This window comes from Ammospiza caudacuta, chromosome 16 (assembly GCF_027887145.1).
Source record: "Ammospiza caudacuta isolate bAmmCau1 chromosome 16, bAmmCau1.pri, whole genome shotgun sequence".
Classification (NCBI taxonomy): Eukaryota; Metazoa; Chordata; class Aves; order Passeriformes; family Passerellidae; genus Ammospiza; species Ammospiza caudacuta.
Genome location: NC_080608.1, coordinates 17,783,869 through 17,804,250, shown reverse-complemented (window position 1 = coordinate 17,804,250; position 20,382 = coordinate 17,783,869). Strand labels below are relative to the sequence as shown.

The window sequence follows — 20,382 nt, the reverse complement described above, 5'->3', positions numbered from 1 at the left end:
CAGGAAATTTGAATTTTCTCAATATCTCAGCTTTTGTGACAAATGGCCTGGCCTTAAGGAGCTGTGACTAAGCACACTGAGAAAATGAGAAACTGCAATAGCTTTTCCTTCTTCTAGGAAAACAAACAAATAAGGAAAGCAATAGAAACAGATAAGAACTTCCAACTGCTGTAGCAGCTTATCACAGCGAGACAATCTAAACTGCTGATGAAAACACACAAGAGTGCATTAATAACAGGGGCTGAGTGCACTGAGATGTTCCCAGAGCAGAGCAGCCCTGACAGGAGCCCATGGCCACAGGCCTGGCACCAGCAACCAGGTGTGACCCCAAAAATGCTGGGGAGCCAAAATGTGCCCCAAAATGCTGGGGAGCAAAGCTGGAATTAAGGGGGAGATTGACCCCAAAAATACAGCTGTGGTGCCAGTCACCCTGGGGGCACCCACAGGGCAATGGTGGTGCCTGCAGAGCTCACTGCTCTCCTGACACACCAAACCCTGCATCTGAAGGGCTCCTGCTCCCCTAAAAGCCAGCTGGCACTCAGAGCAGTTTGCTTCTGGCCCACAGCAATGACCTACATTATCCTAAATGACACAGCCTTTGTCATCACTCAAATGAGATCCTCCTCCTCCTCCCCAGGGTAAGACACTGCCTGACATCCCTGCTCACCTTGTTTACAAACCTGATTTAATGTGCAGAGACTACAAACGAGTTCAGTTAATGAGAAAAGAGCATTAGCAGTAAAACACACGGTCCATCATGCTGGGGGTGTATTTCAGGCAGACCCAAAACACCACTTGGGGTTAATTTTGCTGTAACAACACTTCTAACTTGCTATACTGAACATGAGAGCCATTTGTAAATGCCAAGGCCAGGCTGGAGGGGGGTTGGAGCAACCTGGCCTAGTGCAAGGTGTCCCTGCCCATGGCAGGGGGTGGGATGAGATGGGTTTTAAGGTCCAACAGAAACTATTCTGGGATGCTGAGACAAGGAAGCAATGCTGTAATAACAGACCAGGCTCCAGATTTTCAGCTTGGTTGTGCTGAATCATCTTTACAGGAGAAAAACACACTTTTTTTTCCCACCTAGGAAGGAACAGCTCTTGGCTGGTGCTATTTAGGGAGCTCCTGCTGAGCTCCAGCCCTCAGCCTGTGCTGTCTGAGCTCCCAAAGCGCAGGGCTGACAAAAGTTTCTGTGTTTCAGTGTGTGAAGCAAGGCCGAGGCTGCCACCTCCAGGCTGCCTGGGAGCTGTGGGACAGCCAAGCCTGGAGCTGGCAGGGTGGATGGAGGCGATCTCAGCACAGCCTGCACTGGCAGCAGGACCCAGATCCGCCCCAGGGACAGGGAGACAGGCTGGGCACAGCACAGCAAAACTTGTTTCCTCTTCCTCTTAAGTTTATCCAATATTTTAGACATCTAATGACAAATTCCGATACCAACTGAATGCAGAGCTGCCTGTATATTGGGGAAAAAACAGCTTTTTCCTTCAGGTGTGTCCTGCTCTCTCAGGCAAATCCCTGCAGCAGGAACGTGCACGTGAAAGGAGAAATTCCCCAGGTTTCCCCTTCCTGTGCTACTCCACTGCCATGATTTACATGGAGCATGCAGGTTTCTGGAGCAGCTCCTGATCCCATGCCTGGCAGGCTCCAAACATCAAGGGAAGCTTCAGCTGCCTCTGAACACTCTAAAGAAAATTATTGAGGCTCCACTCTCCTTCTCCCGCTTTTTCGTTTGGTTTTCACATTATTAAAAAATATCCTCAGGGCACAGCAAAAAAAAATTTTCTGTGTCAGCAGAAACACTGGTGGTTTCTGGAGAAAAGCACAGCCCCAGAGAGTGGGAGGCAGCCCCAGGTTATCTCCAGCCTCAGCCAGCACAGGCAGGGCTCCATCACCCAACCCTCCCTGCCACGGGCTGGCACTGAAACGCTGCCCAAGGCTGGACAGGGGTCATTCCAGCATTACCCAACACCCAGATTTCAATGAACTTGGGTTTTTCTGAGACCTCCAGGAATTCCTGCAGATGGGAGGAGAGCTGGACAGGCACACAACTGGGAGAGCACACTGAGTGCCTTTGGAGCAGGGAACTCCTGCAGTGAGGAGACCCCAGGCAGTGACTGATTCCTCTTGGAACAGCAACAGCAGCCTGGCTTTCCTGTTTGTGAGTGCAAGCCATGCATGATGCCAGCTGATATGGTACAGCTCCCACTCCTGGTGCCAGAGATTGAACCCACACACACCTCTGGTCCAGCTGCTGTGGGATAAGTCACAGATGAAGTGTTTTCCTTCTTCAGGAAAAAGGAATGGAAGGAGGCACGAGCCAGAGTCCATTATCAGCATCCATGATGAACCAGTAACAGCCAGCCCAGCAGGAAAGCTGACACTGTTCCAATGCTGGAAGAGGCAGCACATTCCTCCAGCACAGCCACAGAGCCTTCTCCAGGCTGGCAACCCTCACCTTGTGTGGCCAGAGGCTGCAGAAGTGCTAAAACACCCTCAAAGCCAGAGAGACTTGAGTCAGAGAGGCTTGTAAACCAAAGCACTGACTCAACACACGGAGAGCACCTGGCTGGGAAAGGTGTGACTCCTTGGATTAATGCTTTCCACTCACTGAGGTGTGACTGACAGAGAGGAACTGCACAGGAACTGTCCCACAGCCAGGAGCAGGAGCACAGGAACAGGAGCACAAGGAGCACAGAGCACAGAGCACAAGAGCACAAGGAACAGGAGCACAGGAACAGGAGCACAAGGAGCACAGAGCACAAGGAGCACAGAGCACAAGGAGCACAAGGAGCAGGAGCACAGCTCTTCCCCTCCCTTCCCTCCCCAGGCCAGCACAGCCCCAGGAGGTTCCTGGCAGCACCCACCGATCCACAGCCTCCACATCAAAGCAGAACCTCTTCTCAATGGTGTCTGTTTTCCGCCGGGTGCAGGATTTCAGGGTGACAGCTTCATCTTCCCCCTGAGAAGAGACAAAATCTCAGCTGAGGCTGAGAGCAACCAGAGCCACAGGCCTGTCCCCAGCTGTCAATGAGCAGGTTCAGACCTGGGGGATCTGGCAACAGCACCCTGCTAAAAACATCCATTTACATCTCTGACAGGAGGACTTGTCTGTTTACCCTTACTTAGTCCAACACCTTTCATGAGGAGCCTTCCCTTCAGGATGCCCACCATTCAATCTGTGCATAAAGCACCACACAACCCATTCTTCATGGGGCAGGTACTGCTGGACCATGGGCAAAATCAGCTTTATTTTCCATTGCTGAACACACCCCTGCTGGCAGTTTGCACTCCACGCTGCATTTTTGGCAGCACTGTGCACACGAGGACTCCTAACAGGAGCATACACGTCCTAAAATGTTTATTGTATAACAAAGCAATGACAAAACCATTCTCCCAGCCCGCGAATGCCTCTCTGCATCCCAGCTGAACTGGATTTCCAGAGGGCTGAGCTCAGGATCTGTGAGCACTGCTGTCCTCTGCTGGAGGGAATCCTGCCTCAGCCCCTGCCAGCACACACACTGCTCCTGCAACTGTGAAATTCCACTCATGACTTAAGAGAAAATGAATTCTGAAGGAGTTCCTGGAGACAGACACTTTTCTGGGCTCCCTGTGCTGTTCCTGATGACACCCTGGCTGACCACCCTGTTCCCTGACATCACCATTTTTCCAGGAAACACATTTAGAATCACTTAGATTGGAAAAGACCTCAAAGATCAGAGTGTGAAAGCTGCCCAGAACAGCCAAGCCCACCACTGATCCATGTCCTCACGTGCCACAACCACACATCCATTAAATGCCCCCAGGGAGGGTGACTCCCTGGTTCCTATCCATTAACTCTTCCCCAGAGCCACCACCATTCATCTCCTGGCACCCAAACCCTCCCTGGCACTCAGTCCTGCCCATCCCACAGAATCCCCAGCCACACCCCAGAATTCCCAGCCCCAAGCCCCAGCGCTGCTCCATGCCCAGATGCACATGGTGGTCACCACTGACAGACCCTGGAGCCCAGCACGGGCACCATTTCATGGCAGGGTGGTGCCAGCCACAGGTGAAGCACAGCCCTGCACAGGGGCTCAGCCTGGCCCTGCACAGCCCTGGGTGCTGGGAGAGCCCTGTGATGGGAAGGGACCAGACAAAACACAGTACACAGCCACTGCTGATTACAGGGCTGGGATATGTTAATGCTGAGCTATAATGAAGATGCTCCAAGGCAAGAGGAAATTAATTTTAGAAGCTTCCCTGCCCACAGCTGGCTCCCTGTGCCAGCAGGAAGCCGTGTGGGAGCCTGTCCAGCTGCCCCAGGCTCTCCCCAGCAAGGGGATTGTGCTTGCAAACTGTCCCAGCTGGGAACTCTGTGCAGAGGCCTATTGTTCCTGCTGCACAGAGCAGCAAAGCCAGCCCTGGATACACCCTGGGAGCACTGGGACACGGCCCTGGAGCACTGGGACACTGCCCTGGATATACCCTGGGAGCACTGGGACACAGCCCTGGAGCACTGGGACACGGCCCTGGAGCACTGGGACACGGCCCTGGATATACCCTGGGAGCACTGGGACACAGCCCTGGAGCACTGGGACACGGCCCTGGAGCACTGGGACACGGCCCTGGATATACCCTGGGAGCACTGGGACATAGCCCTGGAGCACTGGGACACGGCCCTGGAGCACTGGGACACGGCCCTGGGAGCATTGGGACACGGCCCTGGAGCACTGGGACACTGCCCTGGATATACCCTGGGAGCACTGGGACACAGCCCTGGAGCACTGGGACACGGCCCTGGAGCACTGGGACACGGCCCTGGATATACCCTGGGAGCACTGGGACACAGCCCTGGAGCACTGGGACACGGCCCTGGAGCACTGGGACACGGCCCTGGATATACCCTGGGAGCATTGGGACACGGCCCTGGAGCACTGGGACACGGCCCTGGAGCACTGGGACACGGCCCTGCTCCCAGCCAGCACCCACTCACCCCTTTCCCTCCTGCTTCCAGCCCTCACTCACCCCTTTCCCTCCTGATTTCTGGTCAAAGGGCACCATGGTGATGCGCTTGGATTCCCTCTGGTAGGTGCAGTAATGCTTCACCCAGGAAGTCCCAAAGTGACCTGCAGAGCAAGCACAGGGTTCATGCCCAGAGCAGTTCCAGTGCCCCCCATCAGACCCTGCTGTGTCTGACCATCATTTCACGTGCCAGGCTCCTGTACCTAACAGAATGCTGGCAGGATTCTCCCTGGCTGCCCCATCCCCACTCCCAGGGCTCTGTCCCTGCTGGATCGGCCTTTGTGCCCCTGTCCCCCTGCCCAGGCTGCACCCCCAGGCCCCCAGCCCTGCACCTACGCTTCTCCTGCACGTAGAGATAGCCCTCCATGGTGTAGGGGCTGATGTTTTTGTGCTCGTGGGGATTCTCCTTCATCTTCTTCATCAAAGCTTCAACCTCTGACCTTGTTCCTTCAAAGCGGTTTCTTGTCTGCAAATTAAAACAGGAATGTGTTCTCCAGTGCAGGGACCTGAGCCTGGCTCTGCAGGACATAGCTAGGGCACTACAGCCCTGTGGGGAGCCCAGGGGCAGCCACAGGGCAGGTTTGCTTCCTGGGCCTGGATTTAAGCTAAAGCAAAAATATTAAAACAATTGGCAAGGCCTGCCAGAACTATAAGGGGGCTTACACAAAGAGGGAGAGTGATTTTTGACATGGGTCAATATAGGACAAGGGAAATGGATTTAAACTCAAAGAGGAGAGATTTGATTGGATATTAGGAAAAAATTCTTCCCTGTGAGGATGTGAGGCCCTGGCAAAGGGTGCCCAGAGCAGCTGTGGCTGCCCCTGGATCCCTGGCAGTGCCCAAGGCCAGGCTGGACAGGGCTGGGAGCACCTGGGACAGGGGGAGGTGTCCCTGCCACGGCACTGAATGAGCTTTAAGGTCCCTTCCAACCCAAACCAGTCTGGGATTCTGTGATTAAATACACCAGAAGGTGACGTGGCTTTGGAGACTCTGACAGCAATGGGCACAGGGCACAGGGACACCCTGGGCACACTCACATTCTGGATGCTGATTGTCAGCTCTGTCTTGAAATCACTGAAGTCCTTTGCAAGCTCATAGCCGTGGTGGTAGAACGTGAAGAGCCCCTGCAGAAAGGCCAGCAGCTGCATTGGGGAAAAGCAGATGGAGATGGTCAGTGCAGACCCAGAGCTGCACCCAGGGCCACCAGTGCTGAGGGGAGGGGGCCCCGCAGCCCCCCGGGATGGAGGGGCTCCCTGGTGGGCTCTCTGTGAGAGGGGCTGTGGGGTGAGGGCTCCCCATGACCCCGTTTCACCACAGCCCCCCAGCTTTGTGCAGGCTGAGCTGGACTCAGAGCTCACTTACAGGTTCCACAAACTCAAACATCTTCCTCTCCTGGACCTCCTGCACCTTGAAGACATATTCCAAGGACACCTCGTAGAAGTGCTGCCGAACCAGGTCCACCTGGCTGTCTGCCTGCAGGGGGTGCAGAGGAAACAGAGCTCAGGAACCACCAGGGCACAGCAGGCTCTGATGGGAGCACCCCCAGGCACAGCAAACCCAGCTCCAGCCCCAGGCCCAGCGGCACAGATGGCACAGGAACACACGTAAACCTGACCCACACGAGCAAGCTCTTCCTTCAGCTGAGGAAAACGGGTGTGTGACTCATGTTCTCACCTCCCCAACAGCTGGGTACAAAACATGCAGTAGAGGTGAGAGAAATGGAAATCACTGTGAGCTTGGGAAAAAAAGGCAACTGTCCCTTTTCTGGAAATCTGTGAACTTGACAAGACAACTCTCCCTTTTCTGGAGAGCACTCCCCTCGCCAGGGATGCCACATCCACAGTTCACAGCTCCACACCAAATCCTCTTTCTAAGGTAAGCCCTCCCTCGGGGGTCTGAGCCACACAAACCACGGACACTTCCCCGGCACGGGGGAACAGGAACCGGCCCCTGAGCTGGAGCTGCTTCCAGCGGGCTCCTCCTGCCTGCCCGGCAGCGGCCCCAGCCAGGCCCGGGTGGGAGATGCCACCAGATGGCACCAGATGGCACCAGATGGCACCAGCAGGCAGCGCTGCTCCAGCGCACCGGCACGGGCCGGCATCCCGCACTGACCCCGCACACAGCCCAGCTGAATCCCGAACACATCCTGTGCTGAATCCCGAACAGAATCCCAAAGAGTTCCCAAACTCAATCCTGCGCCGATCCCCTACACATCCCGAGCTGAATCCCGCACTGATCCTGCACACATCCTGTGCTGAATCCCAAACTGAATCCCAAACTGAATCCCGGACTTACCCCGCACACATCCCCAGCTGAATTCCAAACTGAATCTCAAACACATCCCAAACAGAATCCTGAACAGAATCCCAAACTGATCCCGCACACATCCCATGCTGAATCCCAAACTGAATCCCGCACACATCCCATGCTGAATCCCAAACTGAATCCCGCACACATCTCATGCTGAATCCCAAACACATCTTGACCCGAATACCAAACCGAATCCCAAACTGAATCCCGCACACATCCCATGCTGAATCCCAAACTGAATCCCACCCACATCTCACTCTGCATCCCACCTGCACCCATCTGGCACCTCCAGGCAGCCCCCAGGGCCTTGCTCTGTCCAGGGCACAGATCACACCTCTGACAGCCTTGAGTGGATCCTTCCCTGCCCAGCCAGAACTCCTTCCACTGCCTGCCCCATATCAGCATCTCAAACACAAACTAAACCAGGGCTCATTTAAAGGCCACCATTCCCTGGGACACATTGCTGTTATTTACACACATTGCTGTTATTTACACACATGGGTGTTATTTACACACCCCAAGGACAAAGCTGGCTTGCAGGCACACCTGCCCAGATGCTGAGCCCTCCTCAGCCCTCATTTGCTGGAGGATGACCACCTGTGTCCCAGGTATTTCTGCTCTGCTGGGCATGGTCCCACCACCCAGGTACAGGAGCCCACCAGTGCCCCCAGTGAGGGACAGGCAGCACACCAGCACCATGCCCAAGGGCAAGGACACACACCCTGCAGGACCAACCCACCCTGGGCCAGCACAAGGAACTCCAGACTTGAAAGGAGTGATTGAAAACTCAGCATACTCATCCAGTGGGAGCACTTGTCACCACAGCTAACCACATCCTGAATCACTGAGGGCTCCTAAAGGGTTTAAGGCACTAAGCCTGCTCCCTCCTCCCCTGGAGCACAGAGCAGAGCAGCCACTTGCAGAGAAGGAGACCAGACATCCATGATTTGTGCTGGCACATGGGAAGCCTGCAGCAGAACCAGTTCCTTTCTGTTACACTCTTTAATTATAAACCCTCTCTCCTTTTTGATTGCTATCCATTTTGGGATCTCTCTGTTTTACTCACCAAGAAAGCTCCATATCCTTTCATTACAGGAAAAGGGGAAAACCCAGCACCCGCAGCCAGAATGAAGGAAAAAATGAGTTTACAGCCAGGAGAACCATTGTTATAAACAGTGTGAGGCATTCAAAAAGCTCTCCACAGTGACAGCCAGACATGGAAACTCAGAGGTCGCTCTCACCTCCTGAAGCTGGGATTCTTTCTTCTTGGAAGACAAGTTCAAGTGCTTTTCTAGGACACCACAGTATTTCTCAGTCTCCTTGTCGTATTTCTTTTTGGCATCCTACAGAACAGGACAAGAAGCGTGACACTGAACACAAGGGTCCCAGAGCAGCTGTGACAGCATCCCTGTGGACTGGGCAGCGTGGCAGTGCCAGGTGGGAGCTACCATGAGACAGGACCTGGGGGCGGCAGCTGGAAGCAGGTGAGGCTGCTGTTATCTGCCAGCATCAGCAGCTACAGGAAAGCAGCTTGTGCTGCCAAACCCCAAGGCTTGAGGGAACCCCTCCTCTGCTCCTGGGGCCCAGGGCTTGGTAAAACATCCAGATCCAGCTCCAAAAGCAACAGAGCGAGGAAAGTGCTTTCTAAGCAGAACCTGGTCACAATTCCACATCCCAGCTCTACCACCACTTACAAGAGCTTCTCCTCTGTGTGACGTGGGACAATGACACAGCACCTCAGCTCTTTGTGGCAGTAGCATTAAGGACACCAACTTCACTTTCCTTTGCATCCTGACCCAGCCTGGCCAGCCCAACACCAGGCCTCAATCCATGCCAGCAGCTACAGGTAAAGCAGGTGTGTTCTGCAGGACTCCTCTCTGTGTTTATAAGCAGGTGTGTGCTGCAGGACCCCTCTCTGTGTTTGCAGGTAAGCAGGTGTGCTCTGCAGGACCCTCTCTGGGTTTCTGTGTTTGTTTCCAGCTGCACTGGGCACTGCTGCCATGCAAACGCAGCCCGGGGAGCTGGCATGAGCTGCTTGCAGGCAGCAGCAGGTTGTTATAACAACAGGGGAGCCACAGACAGTGGTTTTCATTTCAGAACAAAGGCAGGAAAGGAAGGGGGGGGCAGGCTGTCTCATGGCTGCCCTCAGCCACAGCGGCGCTTCCCCGTCCTGCCAGCAGCGTCCGAGTTCCCCTGCAGCCCCCAGCCATCCTTGGGCTGGGGAGGGCAGCCTGGGGGACTCAGGAGAGTGTGAGCCCCTCCAAACAATCCTAATTCTTCCTCGGAGTAAGGAAACAAGTTCACTTTGGTTGGCATGCTGGTTTTGCCCTGGGCAGTTGTTTGGCTGTGGGTGAACTCGGAACACTGAGGCATTTCCCAGGAGCTGGATCACCCCGTGCCCATCCCAGAGCAGCCACCGCCCCCTGCCATGCCCGAGCCCACCCTGCAGAGTGCCAGCTCCTGCCCAGCTCGGGGGCAGTGCCTGGGTTACCTTGGCAGCCCCGATCTGCTCCTTGCGGAACCTCTCCAGCGGCGTGATCAGCACCTCGCTGGCGTTCTCGATCTGGGGGCAAAGACAGGCACAGCTCAGCTCTGCTGCTCCATGGGAACCCTCCCACAGCCCAGACACCCCCAGGCTTCACCCCTCTGTCTCTGCACACCTGTGACCCCCCCAGCAGCAGCTCGGCTGCTCTCCAACAGCAAGACTCCATTCCTGATGCTTTCCAAGTGTTTCCCCACCAAGCCACCCTCTCCTTCCTCTCTCTGCCCTCCCCTGCAGCTCCACACCAGCGAGGGAAGGAGCACTGGGCCAGGCAGTCACTGTCACCACAGTGCCCCAGGTGCCACCACCCCTGCTCCCAGGCCAGCTGGGCCGTACCATGCGCATCCGCTCATCCTCCAGGTTCCGCAGCACCGTGGCAAACTCCTGCAGGGACTTGGCTGGAAGGGACACAGGCAGCATTTCACACTCGGTTGTCAAAGAAAGGAACTGCACAGAGGGGTTTTGTCTGTGTTTTGGGTGGGGAGGTTGGGGTTTTTATTATCCTTGCTCTTTCCCTATAAAGGCTCCTGCTGCCTACAGCTGGCAGCAGAGCAACCCCAGGACCAGGCTTCCTCCTCCAGACAGACACAACTCACTCAAACCTGCTCTGCCCAAGTCACCAACCAGCCCCACCGCAAGCACTGGCCTCCAGCCATGCCCAGCACACCAGGGGCAGCTCCCCAGCACCAGGGAGACCTGCATGAGGAGCTATTTCTGCTGAGAGACTGGGCACCAATAAACAAGCAAAGTTAAATCAGGGCTAAAGCTTCTTTGCTCTCCTGGCTCCAGACGATGTGCACAATAAGCTCTGAAAGTTCAGCTGGGGCAGGAGGAGAGAGGGAAGAGGCTGAAGCCACTGCCCTGTGCTAGGAGAAGCTCAGGCAGAGCCAGGCTTAGCTCAGAGAGCCTTGCCAGGCTCAGCACTGCTGATTCCCCCCGGTGTGACTCTGCTGCTCCTCTGCTTCAGAGCACAGCCCTTCACAGTGTGTCCAGCCACAACCACCTCCAGATGCTCCTCTCCAGTGCAAAGCATCCAGCTAACCAAGGTGGTTTCAGACACAGGCAATCTTCTCCCTTTCCCAGCTGGCAGGGACAGATTTAGGCCAAGAGGCAACAGGTGATTCCCTGGGGGAGGCTGTGCTCCTGGAACCAGGAGGAATAAGGCGTTTCCAGAGGGCACCCAGACAATTCCCTGGGTGTCCTGGTGTGATTCCCTCGGTGGCCTGCTCGGGGCTGGCTCCAGGAGCAGCAGGGCTCACCTATGCAGAGCAGCAGGACTCACCTATGCAGATCTCATCGTCAGTCTCAGCGTCACCAATGCAGCGGAACTTGAACTCGTTGAGGGAATCGGCGAACTTGCGCTTGGCGGCCGACAGGTCTGTGGGAGCAGGGACACAGGGACATCACCAACGGCAAAGGGCCCCAACAGCAGGATGCAGGCATGATCCCAGCCAGGAAACACCCACAGAAGGACCCCTGCCCCAGGGAAGCCCCAGAGCGCTGCCCTCCTGCACCCACCCCAGGGATGCTCTGTGGGGTCCCTTCAGCACCCCAAAATAGCCTTCAGGAGATGGCATTTCAGAATAGCCAAAGAGCCACCCCAGAGCTCAGAGCCAGAGCCATGGGGCACAGTGACACACAGTGACACTGCCCCCAGGAGATGGCCCCTCTGCCATGCCCCTGGCATCAGGGAAGGCAGCAGCACAGAGCTTTGGTGCTTCCCCAGCTGCAGATTCCCTCTGAGATCTGCATCCTATTAAGTTCTTACTCACAGTGACCTGAGTGCATCCAGGATTGGCTTTTCAGGCCAGCCCTGTTAACCTGGCACACACAGACAGAACTGGGGCCACCGAAGGCCCCGTGTGGCTGCAGCCCTGCCCGTGTGAGGAACTCACAGTGCTCACTCCCCAGTGCATTTCTTCACCCAAAACCCAAAATTCCAGGGTTTTTCCCTTTCCCAGCACTGGTGGAAAATGTGTGTGCACACAAAGGCCATTTCCTCCTGTCAGGCACCACAGCCAAGAGATAACCACAGCAGAGTCCCAGTGTTTTGCTTTCCCCGTGGGATAAGCAAGCTGGCAACTTTCTCCGAGCATCAAAGCTGTTTTCCCAGTATTGCTGCTGACAGCCTGGGGTTAATCCTGCCCGGTTCAGTCCCAGCTGCCCCCACACAAGTGCTTCCTAAGGCAGCAGGAAATCACCCAGCCAAGGCAGGCAGGGACAGGGAAATCCTGGGAGCCTTCCCAGTGGAAAAGTACAGAGGGGGCTTCTTGGAGGAGAGGGCTCACACATAGCAGGATTTGCACTTTGCTCCCTGGAGGATGGAACGAGCATGGATTTACAGCTTTTACACCCTTCCTGTGCCTGGAGCTGCCAGCAGCCTCCACTGGCACCCACAGAAATGGGACACACGTTTTTTGGGGAAGCTTCCCCAGTGCTCCTGGGCAGGACTGAGAAGAGGGATTCAGGGAGGGTTTGCTCCAGCTCAGCACAGGGCTGAGCAAAGGGCACTGGGACAGCCCTGGGCAGGACCCCAGAGCTGGAGAGGCTCCTGCAGCACAGGGATGGATGGATGGATGGATGGATGGATGGATGGATGGACGGACACCTGGGGGGCTGAGCTCCCCCAGCCAGGGACAGGCCTGTCCTGACCTCTCCAATGTCACCTTCTCCACAGTCTCCTCTCCAGGGTCACCCTCTGCTCCACCTGAGAGTGAGGAGCAGCTCAGGGCTCTGGGACCAGGCAGGAGCCAGAGCAAAGCCAGGAAGCCCCTGGAGCCAGCAGCACTGACAGCAATGGTGCTTATAAATAGGCAAGGGAGAGGCAGGGGGAGAGGGAGATAACTCCTGCAGTGACAGTGATAAAGGATAAAATTAGCAGCAGGATCAGCCAGAAAAGGAGAGAGGGGCACCCATGCCCACCCTGGGGCCCCATTGTCCTCCCCAGGCCACTGTCAGGCCACCCATGCCCAGCACCCCCTCTTCAGGAACCCCTCAGCTGCATTTTGGGACAGCAGCCCTGCAGGGGAAGCAGGAAGGCACAGGGAGAGCAGGGCACCCCCCCGACAATCCTCTGGGTTGTTCTTCCCCAGGGCTGTGAACAAGCAACCCCAAAATCCTGCAAAGGCTCAACAGAATCTGCTGCTTCCTCTGAGGCACGAGCAGAACACCCAGACCCTGCACATGAGTCACACCAGGAGCTGGCAAGTGTTCCTCCCAAGATCTCTGCTGGCTTGATCAGCCAACCACCACAAAAAGCCTGAAAAACCCACCTGCCTCCACAACACAACCAGCTCAGGCTGCAGGTCTCATCATCATCATCATCATCATCATCACCATCACCACCTCCATGGCTCCCCTTTCCCACCTGGGCTGGTGAGGATGGGACAATCCCCTCAGGAAAGTGCCCTTGATAGAAAACTGGCACACACACAGGCCCACCTGCCCAGCTCCAGCAACCAGGGATCTGAAATAAATGCCCTTTTAAAAGTGATGCATCCCCCCCCCCCTTCCACTGCATCCTGCACACCCACCCAGGGACAGCAGGGGCAGCTCCCAGCAGGTCAGAGGGCAGCAGCCTGTCCTGGAAGCAGGCTCAGACACCCAGATAACCCCTGTGGCCGTCCCTGCTCCCTCACACCCAGCCCAGGCTCACCCCGCTGTCCCCCTCCCTCTGCAGCCAGGGAATTGCTGGCTGAATTCCATCCCAGGCACACACTGCAGCTCCAGGGCTCCCCAAACCTGCCTGAAGGGAATTCTCCAGCCCCAGGAGTCCTGCAAGGATCAGCAGCAAGGGAGCAGCTTGTGCTCCCCATGTCCCTCCTCCCCCTCAGCTCAGACTTTCTGGGAAGTGGCTGCTGTTACCACAAAAGTTAAACTGAAGTGGTTGCTTCTGACATGAAAAGCCTCTTCTGAAGGAATTTGGAACTACTGAAGAAGGCCATTTGTGGAAGGATTGTGTCCTGGTTTCCCACCCCTCCTCCACGAGTGCAACACCCTGGGGTGACCCCACTGAGCCAGGTCTGCAGCCAGCACCCCAAAACAACAGGCAGGAACCACAGCCCATCAAACTGAGATGTCAGGAATACAAACATCCCCCCTGCCTGGCCCTGCAGCCTGGTGCCATGTTGGGAAGCTCAGGGCAGCCAGGGCACAGGGACCCTGCTGGCTCAGAGGGGATGGGGGCTCTGCCCAGAGCTGGCTCTGCAGCCACTCTGTGCACAAGCTGCAAACAGCACAAAGCTCTGCCTCAGGACAGGGCCAGCAGCAGCAGCAGCAGCAGCAGCAGGAGGGGTGGCTCAGGTTAGAGCCAAGCCTGCTGCTGAGTGTGGCCGTGAAGGGTTAATGTGCCACACAGGGGGAGCAGAGGATGCTGCTGGGGCTCTGGGCTCACACGGAGCAGGATTTCTACACTTCCTGCAAAGAAAACTGCTTAATAGCCTGTATTTACTGCTCAAGTGGACAACAGGAACTGAGACTCCTGCCCCTTCCTTCCCCCACAGCAAAGAGCAGCAGAACAGCAGCTCGGGCTGTCTGTCTGTCCCTGCCAGCCCCAGGGAGGGACAGGAGGACAATGCCAGCCCCAGCAGCAGCCCCTGTGCCCCAAAAGCAGGGCACACCTGGGGGATCAGCACTCCCAGCCCTCATTTGGCTGCAGGGAGCAGACACAGCTCCTCCCAGCTCCCAGGGCCCAGCCAGGATGGGTAATCCAGGGAGCAGCCGCTGCGATCAGCGCCGGATTACAGCCTGCCTCTGAGGCTGCTCACCAAGCAGCAGCATGGTGCCTGTGCCCAGAGCCAGCCAGGGCTCAGCACAGCAGCCCTCTGGGCTCACACTGCACTGCTGCAGCCCGGGCATGCCCAGGGAGGGGCTCTGGGCAGGGTCAGAGCTGGGGAAGGCCAGCTGGGCCTGGCCAGGGATGCTCGGAGCACTCTGCACGGGACGCCCACCCAGCCTGGGCCTGTGGTTCCTGCAGGAATCCAGCAACGAGAACCTGGTGCAACGAGAGCCTGGTGCAACGAGAACCTGGTGCCACGAGAACCTGGTGCCACGAGAACCTGGTGCCTGAGAGCAGCGTTTGCAGCTGCCTGTTTGCAGCTTCCCCCAGCCAGCCCCAGCAGCACTGGGGTCAGCACCAGCGTCAGGGCAGCATCACAAACGCTTCACTTGCTGCAGAAGGTTTAAATTCCCTCTCTGAGCTTCATAGCAAGGTCAGCAAAGCCCTGCTCCCGTGAGACACCCACCTGGCCCAGCCCCAGAGTCACCTCCGTGCAGAATTAGCACAGATCTGTTCATTTAACAGCTTCTCCACCAGGTGGTTGGAGTTAATCAGTGATTGAGGATGGGCTGGCAGCTGCTGGCAGGTTCCCCCTCTGAATCATCATGAGCAAACACATAAAACCAGATGGGCAGAGCCCACCCCACCTCCAGCACAGCTTCTGCCATCGTGTTCTGCACAACAGCCACGGAGAGGCTGCCACAGCTTGGCACAGATGGAGGTTAGGGGGTGCCAAGGACAGCAGGGTGACCCCAAGGAGCAGGGCCATGGGCACAGTCCCTGCAGCCACCCCAGGCACGACCCCAAGGCCCCCAGAGCCCATTTTGGTGCCTTTTCCACACACAGCCTCCAGCTGGGCCTTGCCTCAGCAGCACACCCAGGGAGGCCAAAGCCCAGCACTTCATTTTCACCGAGTTCACCAGCACACATTCCTACACAGCACGCTTCGAGCAGAAAACCCAAAATCGCTCAGATGTGCTAAAACCTGAAGCTCTGCCCAGGATGCCCCAGGAGGGCAGGTCCAGGAGGTGCCCCAGACCTGCCCTGCAGCCAGGGCACTGCTGGGCACTGCTGCCATTCCCCTGGGCACTGCTGCCAGCTCAAGGCACTGCTGCCATTCCCCTGGGCACTGCTGCCAGCCCAGGGCGCTGCTGCCAGCCCAGGGCACTGCTGCCACTCCCCTGGGCACTGCTGCCAGCCCAGGGCGCTGCTGCCATTCCCCTGGGCACTGCTGCCATTCCCCTGGGCACTGCTGCCATTCCCCAGGGCGCTGCTGCCACTCCCCTGGGCACTGCTGCCATTCCCCTGGGCACTGCTGCCAGCCCAGGGCGCTGCTGCCACTCTCCTGGGTGCTGCTGCCAGCCCAGCATCCCCGTCTGCCCGGACCCCAGGCTCAGCTGGCCCCATATGGCAGCGCTGGGCACGGGGACACAGAGCCCTGTGTGTGCTGAATGGCACCATTGACAGGCCCCAGCAGCACACCAGAGCTCAGCAACACGCTCAGGACACTGAGAGTTTCACAGGGTTTTAACAGATAAAGGTTCTGCACATCCTGAAAAACAAAGCTGTCCCTTGGAAGGGCTGCCTGGCTGCACAGCTAAAATTATCCCTGCTGCCCACCAGCCCAGCACCCCGGGCACCCCCAAATCAATATTGCTCACACTTGTACGGCAGCTTTGCCAGGCCAGGATGCTTCTGCAAAGCTTCCCAAGCTTCCTGATGGAAGGCACTGGAGACCCAAGAGAAATGAAGGCAGAAGGAGCAGCAGGGCCAGCCCAGTGTGCCCAGTGTGCCACCCTGCAGCAGGGCCGGCCCAGTGTGCCCAGTGTGCCATCCTGCAGCAGGGCCGGCCCAGTGTGCCCAGTGTGCCACCCTGCAGCAGGGCCGGCCCAGTGTGCCCAGTGTGCCACCCTGCAGCAGGGCCAGCCCAGTGTGCCCAGTGTGCCACCCTGCAGCAGGGCCGGCCCAGTGTGCCCAGTGTGCCACCCTGCAGCAGGGCCGGCCCAGTGTGCCCAGTGTGCCCAGTGTGCCATCCTGCAGCAGGGCCAGGGCTGCAGCAGCTCCTGACTCAGACACCACTGTGGGGACTGGACAGAGGTGCAGATGCCAGGTGGGATGAAGGGCACTGATGGCAGCTGCAGTGCCCAGGAGCTCTGGGGTGTGCACCAGAGGTGCCAGGCAGCACGGCCCGTCCTGCCTGCAGCCAGGAAACATAGGAAACCCAGGAATGTAAAGGACCCTGGAAAGGTTTCCCATTCCTGGAGAGCCTGAGCAGACAGATGTCTGCAGCTGCAGGAGGCACAGCCCAACGAGTCCTCACTCCCAGGAGGGGCTCAGAGAAACACGGGCAGGCCAGAGCCCTCCTGGCAGCCCCTCCATAGCCCAGGATGGCCCTGGAAGACAAGGGGCCCAAACCAGCACCCTGGCAGGCAGCCCCCAGGCTGACCATCACCATGCAGAGATCCAGCACATGGATCAGCAGAGCCCCCAGCACTGAGCAGAGCCCTGCCCAGGGCCTTCCTGGTGCTCTGCACGAACATGGCACATCCCAGCCCTCCCACAGCCCCAGAGCATCACTGCCTGCAGCTCCTGGAGGGCTCAGCCCACCCCAGCACAGGGCAGCATCCCCCGGGTGCCATCCCCAGGCTCTGTGCTGGACACGGAGCGTTTCGTGCACTCAGCGGCAAAACAAAATGAAACGGCATTTCTCCACTTCCCCACCCAGCTCCCATGTCTGGCACTTCTCCCTGTGCTTATTTTTGCTCACATCCTGGTGTTGTTTGATGGCAGAACCCACGGCCTGTCCCAGCCTGCAGGAAAGTTTGGCAGGCAGGGAGCCAGGCATCAGAGCCACAGCAGCTCAGGTGGGAGCAGGCACGGTCCCTGAACAAAATCAAGGGTAAATATTCACCAGTCCAACCCAGAGCAGGGATGCATCCAAACAGCAAACACAGGCAACAGCCTAAGTGCCTGGAAAACATCAGGGACGTGGTAATGAAATGGAAAATTCCCACCCTGGCTGGCATTTCCAGGGGCAGCCGGCTGCACCAGCACACAATGTGAGGAAGCTGCAGTGAAAATCCATCCCTGTGTCCCAGCCAGGCCAGGGATTTGGGCACAGTGCTGGCTCAGAGAGAGATGTCAGAGCTGCTGAGCACAGCTGTGCCACTGCACTGAGTGCTGACCCTCAAACCCCAAGCCCTGACTACTGATCCCAAAACCAGATTCTGAGTATCACATCTCCCTCTACCTGCACACCGCCCCACTGCCCCGGGCAGGTCATGTAAACGCCTCCAGCCTTACACCTGTGAGTAAAGGTGTTCCTGTTTTACTCACAGCTCCCCAGGGCCCCAGTTCCCTCGCTGGGAGTGCAGGTCAGTCCCTACCAGCACAGCACTGCTCCAGTAATTGCAGCTTCTCCTCCAAGCAAAGGTTCAGGTTGGCATCAGGAGAAATTTCCTCCTGGAGAGAATGGTCAGTCATGGCAAGGGGCTGCCCAGGGAGGTGGTGGAGCCCCCATGGCTGGAGGTGCCCAAGGAATGGCTGGATGTGGCACCCTGTGCTCTGGGCTGCTTGACAAGACACTGATGGCTCACAGGCTGGACTTGATAATCCTGGAGGTCATTTCCACCCTCAGTCTTGGTGTATCTCTGTGATTCCCCTCCAAAGCCTGGCACGACCCACAGGAAGGCTGCAGATGACTTTACCCTTGTCACCACAATATTTCATCGACTGGAGCCTGGAATCACATTTCATTAGGACAGAACGCCCTGCCCGAGACAGCTAATCGATTTAGAGGACACTAATCCAGAAGAAATTTGCTCCTGACCCAGGCAATGCCCATTAGTGGAGCAGAAGGGGGTCTGGCAGGGGGGCTGAGGCACAGCCCCTGCCAGACCAGAGCAGATTGCCTCAGGCACTGGCTCTGCTTCTGGATTAGTTAGTTATTACATCTAATTAGCTAATAGGTGGGCCACAGGGAGCTCCCTTGATTTTCCAAGGGGCAGGAGCAAAGCATTGGGGTGCCCAGGGGATGATGGGCCCAAAAACCCACGTGTCCCAGGTGGGGAGGGGACCAGCACCCTGTCCCTGTGGGCAGGGGGGACAGGAGACCCTGCTGGCACCTCCCAGCCTGGCCATGGCACGGGGCAGTGCCTCCCTTGTCCCCTGTCCCCATCCCACAGCCAGGGCAGGGTCAGCTCCTCAGAACCGCTCTGCTCAACCTCCTTCCTCCTCCTCCTCCTCCTCCTCCTCCCAAGGAGGCTGCGGAAATCCTTTTGTCGCCGGTGCTCCTCCACCTCAGCTGCAAGAACAGGAAAAATCCCACTGTGCTCGCAGGAACATCAGTGGCCAGTGAGTCAATTTTTCCTGCTTGGGCAGGAAAAGAGAAATATAAATTAAAATCTCTAGTGGAGCCTAGGGAGGCACGCAGGGTGAGGACGAGGATGCGCAGCCCAGGGTGTAGCACAGAACCACGGAACAGTTTAGGTGGGAAAAGCCCTCCAAGATTCTCACATCCTGCCGTTCCCCCTGCACTGCCAAAGCCAACAATCACCATTGTCGTCACCTGTAAAACCCCTGCAGGATGGTGACTCCACCACTGCCCTGGGCAGCCTGTGCCAGCATGTAACCACCCTTTCCAGGAAGAAATCACTGCCTTTAACCTGGGCTTTCCCCTGGAATCCATGGGAGAGACACCCAAAGCTCTGCTCTGCAATGGCTGGGATTTTGTAAAACATTGCTTAGCAACCAGCACTCAGCGAGGGCATCGCTCTGGCCAGACGCTGCTTCAGCGAGAAAAAGAATGAAAATCCAGCACAGGGACAATGTAGCAGTGAGAGGAAAAGGCACACACCAGCTCTTTTTACAGGTCACTTGGCCCAGAGAGCCCTTCACACCTCCCTCACTGTGGATCATGGAATGCCAGACTGGTCTGGGCTGGGAGGGACCGCAAAGCTCATCCCATTCCATGGGCAGGAACACCTTCCACTGTGCCAGGCTGCTCCCAGCCCTGCCTGAGGCTGCAGGGAGGGCTGAGGGGGCAGCCCCAGCCCTGGGCTGTCCCTGGTCCCCACGCTGTGCCCACCGCTCCCCGTGCCAGGGCCAGATGGTCTGGAGGCTGCTGTGCTGGAAACCCGCCTGGCACCACAGCACAAACACCCCTTCCCCCTCAGTCCCCACAGCACAGAGCATCCCAGCACACCCCCTGCACCCTGGCATGCCAGGACCCCCCAGCTCCCATGGGGAGCCAAGGCAGAGGAGCCAATTCCCAGCTCCTCCAAGCCATGCTGGAAACCGTCCTTGCCATGAACATCCCCGCCATGAACAGCCAGGGTGATGGAGACCATCCTTGCCATGAACAGCCAGGGTGATACCCTAAAGATCCACCCTTATCAGAGCCCATGGGCCCAGGGCCACCAGCACTTGCACAGAGCAGGTGGAAGCACCTTTGGTGTAGGGAGTGTGCCACAAAAACAGAGAAAACATCCCTGTCCCAGGAAAACATCCCAGGCAGGGCGAGCATCCCTGTCCCAGGAAGAAAGGAAAGCATCCCTGTCCCAGGAAAACATCCCTGTCCCAGGCAGACAGGGAGAGCACCCCTGTCCCAGGAGAGCAGGGAAAACACCCCTGTCACAGGCAGCCATGGAAAACACACCTGTCCCAGGAAGAAAGGAGAGCACCCCTGTCCCAGGAGAGCAGGGAGAGCACCCCTGTCGCAGGCAGCCATGGAATACACGCCTGTCCCAGGAAG

General features: G+C 57.3%; 1 protein-coding gene across 3 annotated transcripts in view; it reads right to left on the bottom strand.

Moving 5' to 3' along the window:
• The window catches only part of ARHGAP26 (Rho GTPase activating protein 26), a 99,474-nt gene that overhangs the window by 71,259 nt on the left and 7,833 nt on the right, over positions 1–20,382 (bottom strand). For all 3 annotated transcript variants that reach the window (XM_058815022.1, XM_058815023.1, XM_058815024.1), the window contains exons 2-10: positions 11,136–11,231; positions 10,190–10,251; positions 9,803–9,874; positions 8,553–8,654; positions 6,364–6,474; positions 6,039–6,143; positions 5,338–5,467; positions 5,005–5,105; positions 2,865–2,959 (exon numbers count right to left, since the gene is read on the bottom strand). In XM_058815022.1, the coding sequence (XP_058671005.1) occupies positions 2,865–2,959; positions 5,005–5,105; positions 5,338–5,467; positions 6,039–6,143; positions 6,364–6,474; positions 8,553–8,654; positions 9,803–9,874; positions 10,190–10,251; positions 11,136–11,231 (874 nt within the window). The remainder of the gene's footprint in view (positions 1–2,864; positions 2,960–5,004; positions 5,106–5,337; positions 5,468–6,038; positions 6,144–6,363; positions 6,475–8,552; positions 8,655–9,802; positions 9,875–10,189; positions 10,252–11,135; positions 11,232–20,382) is intronic.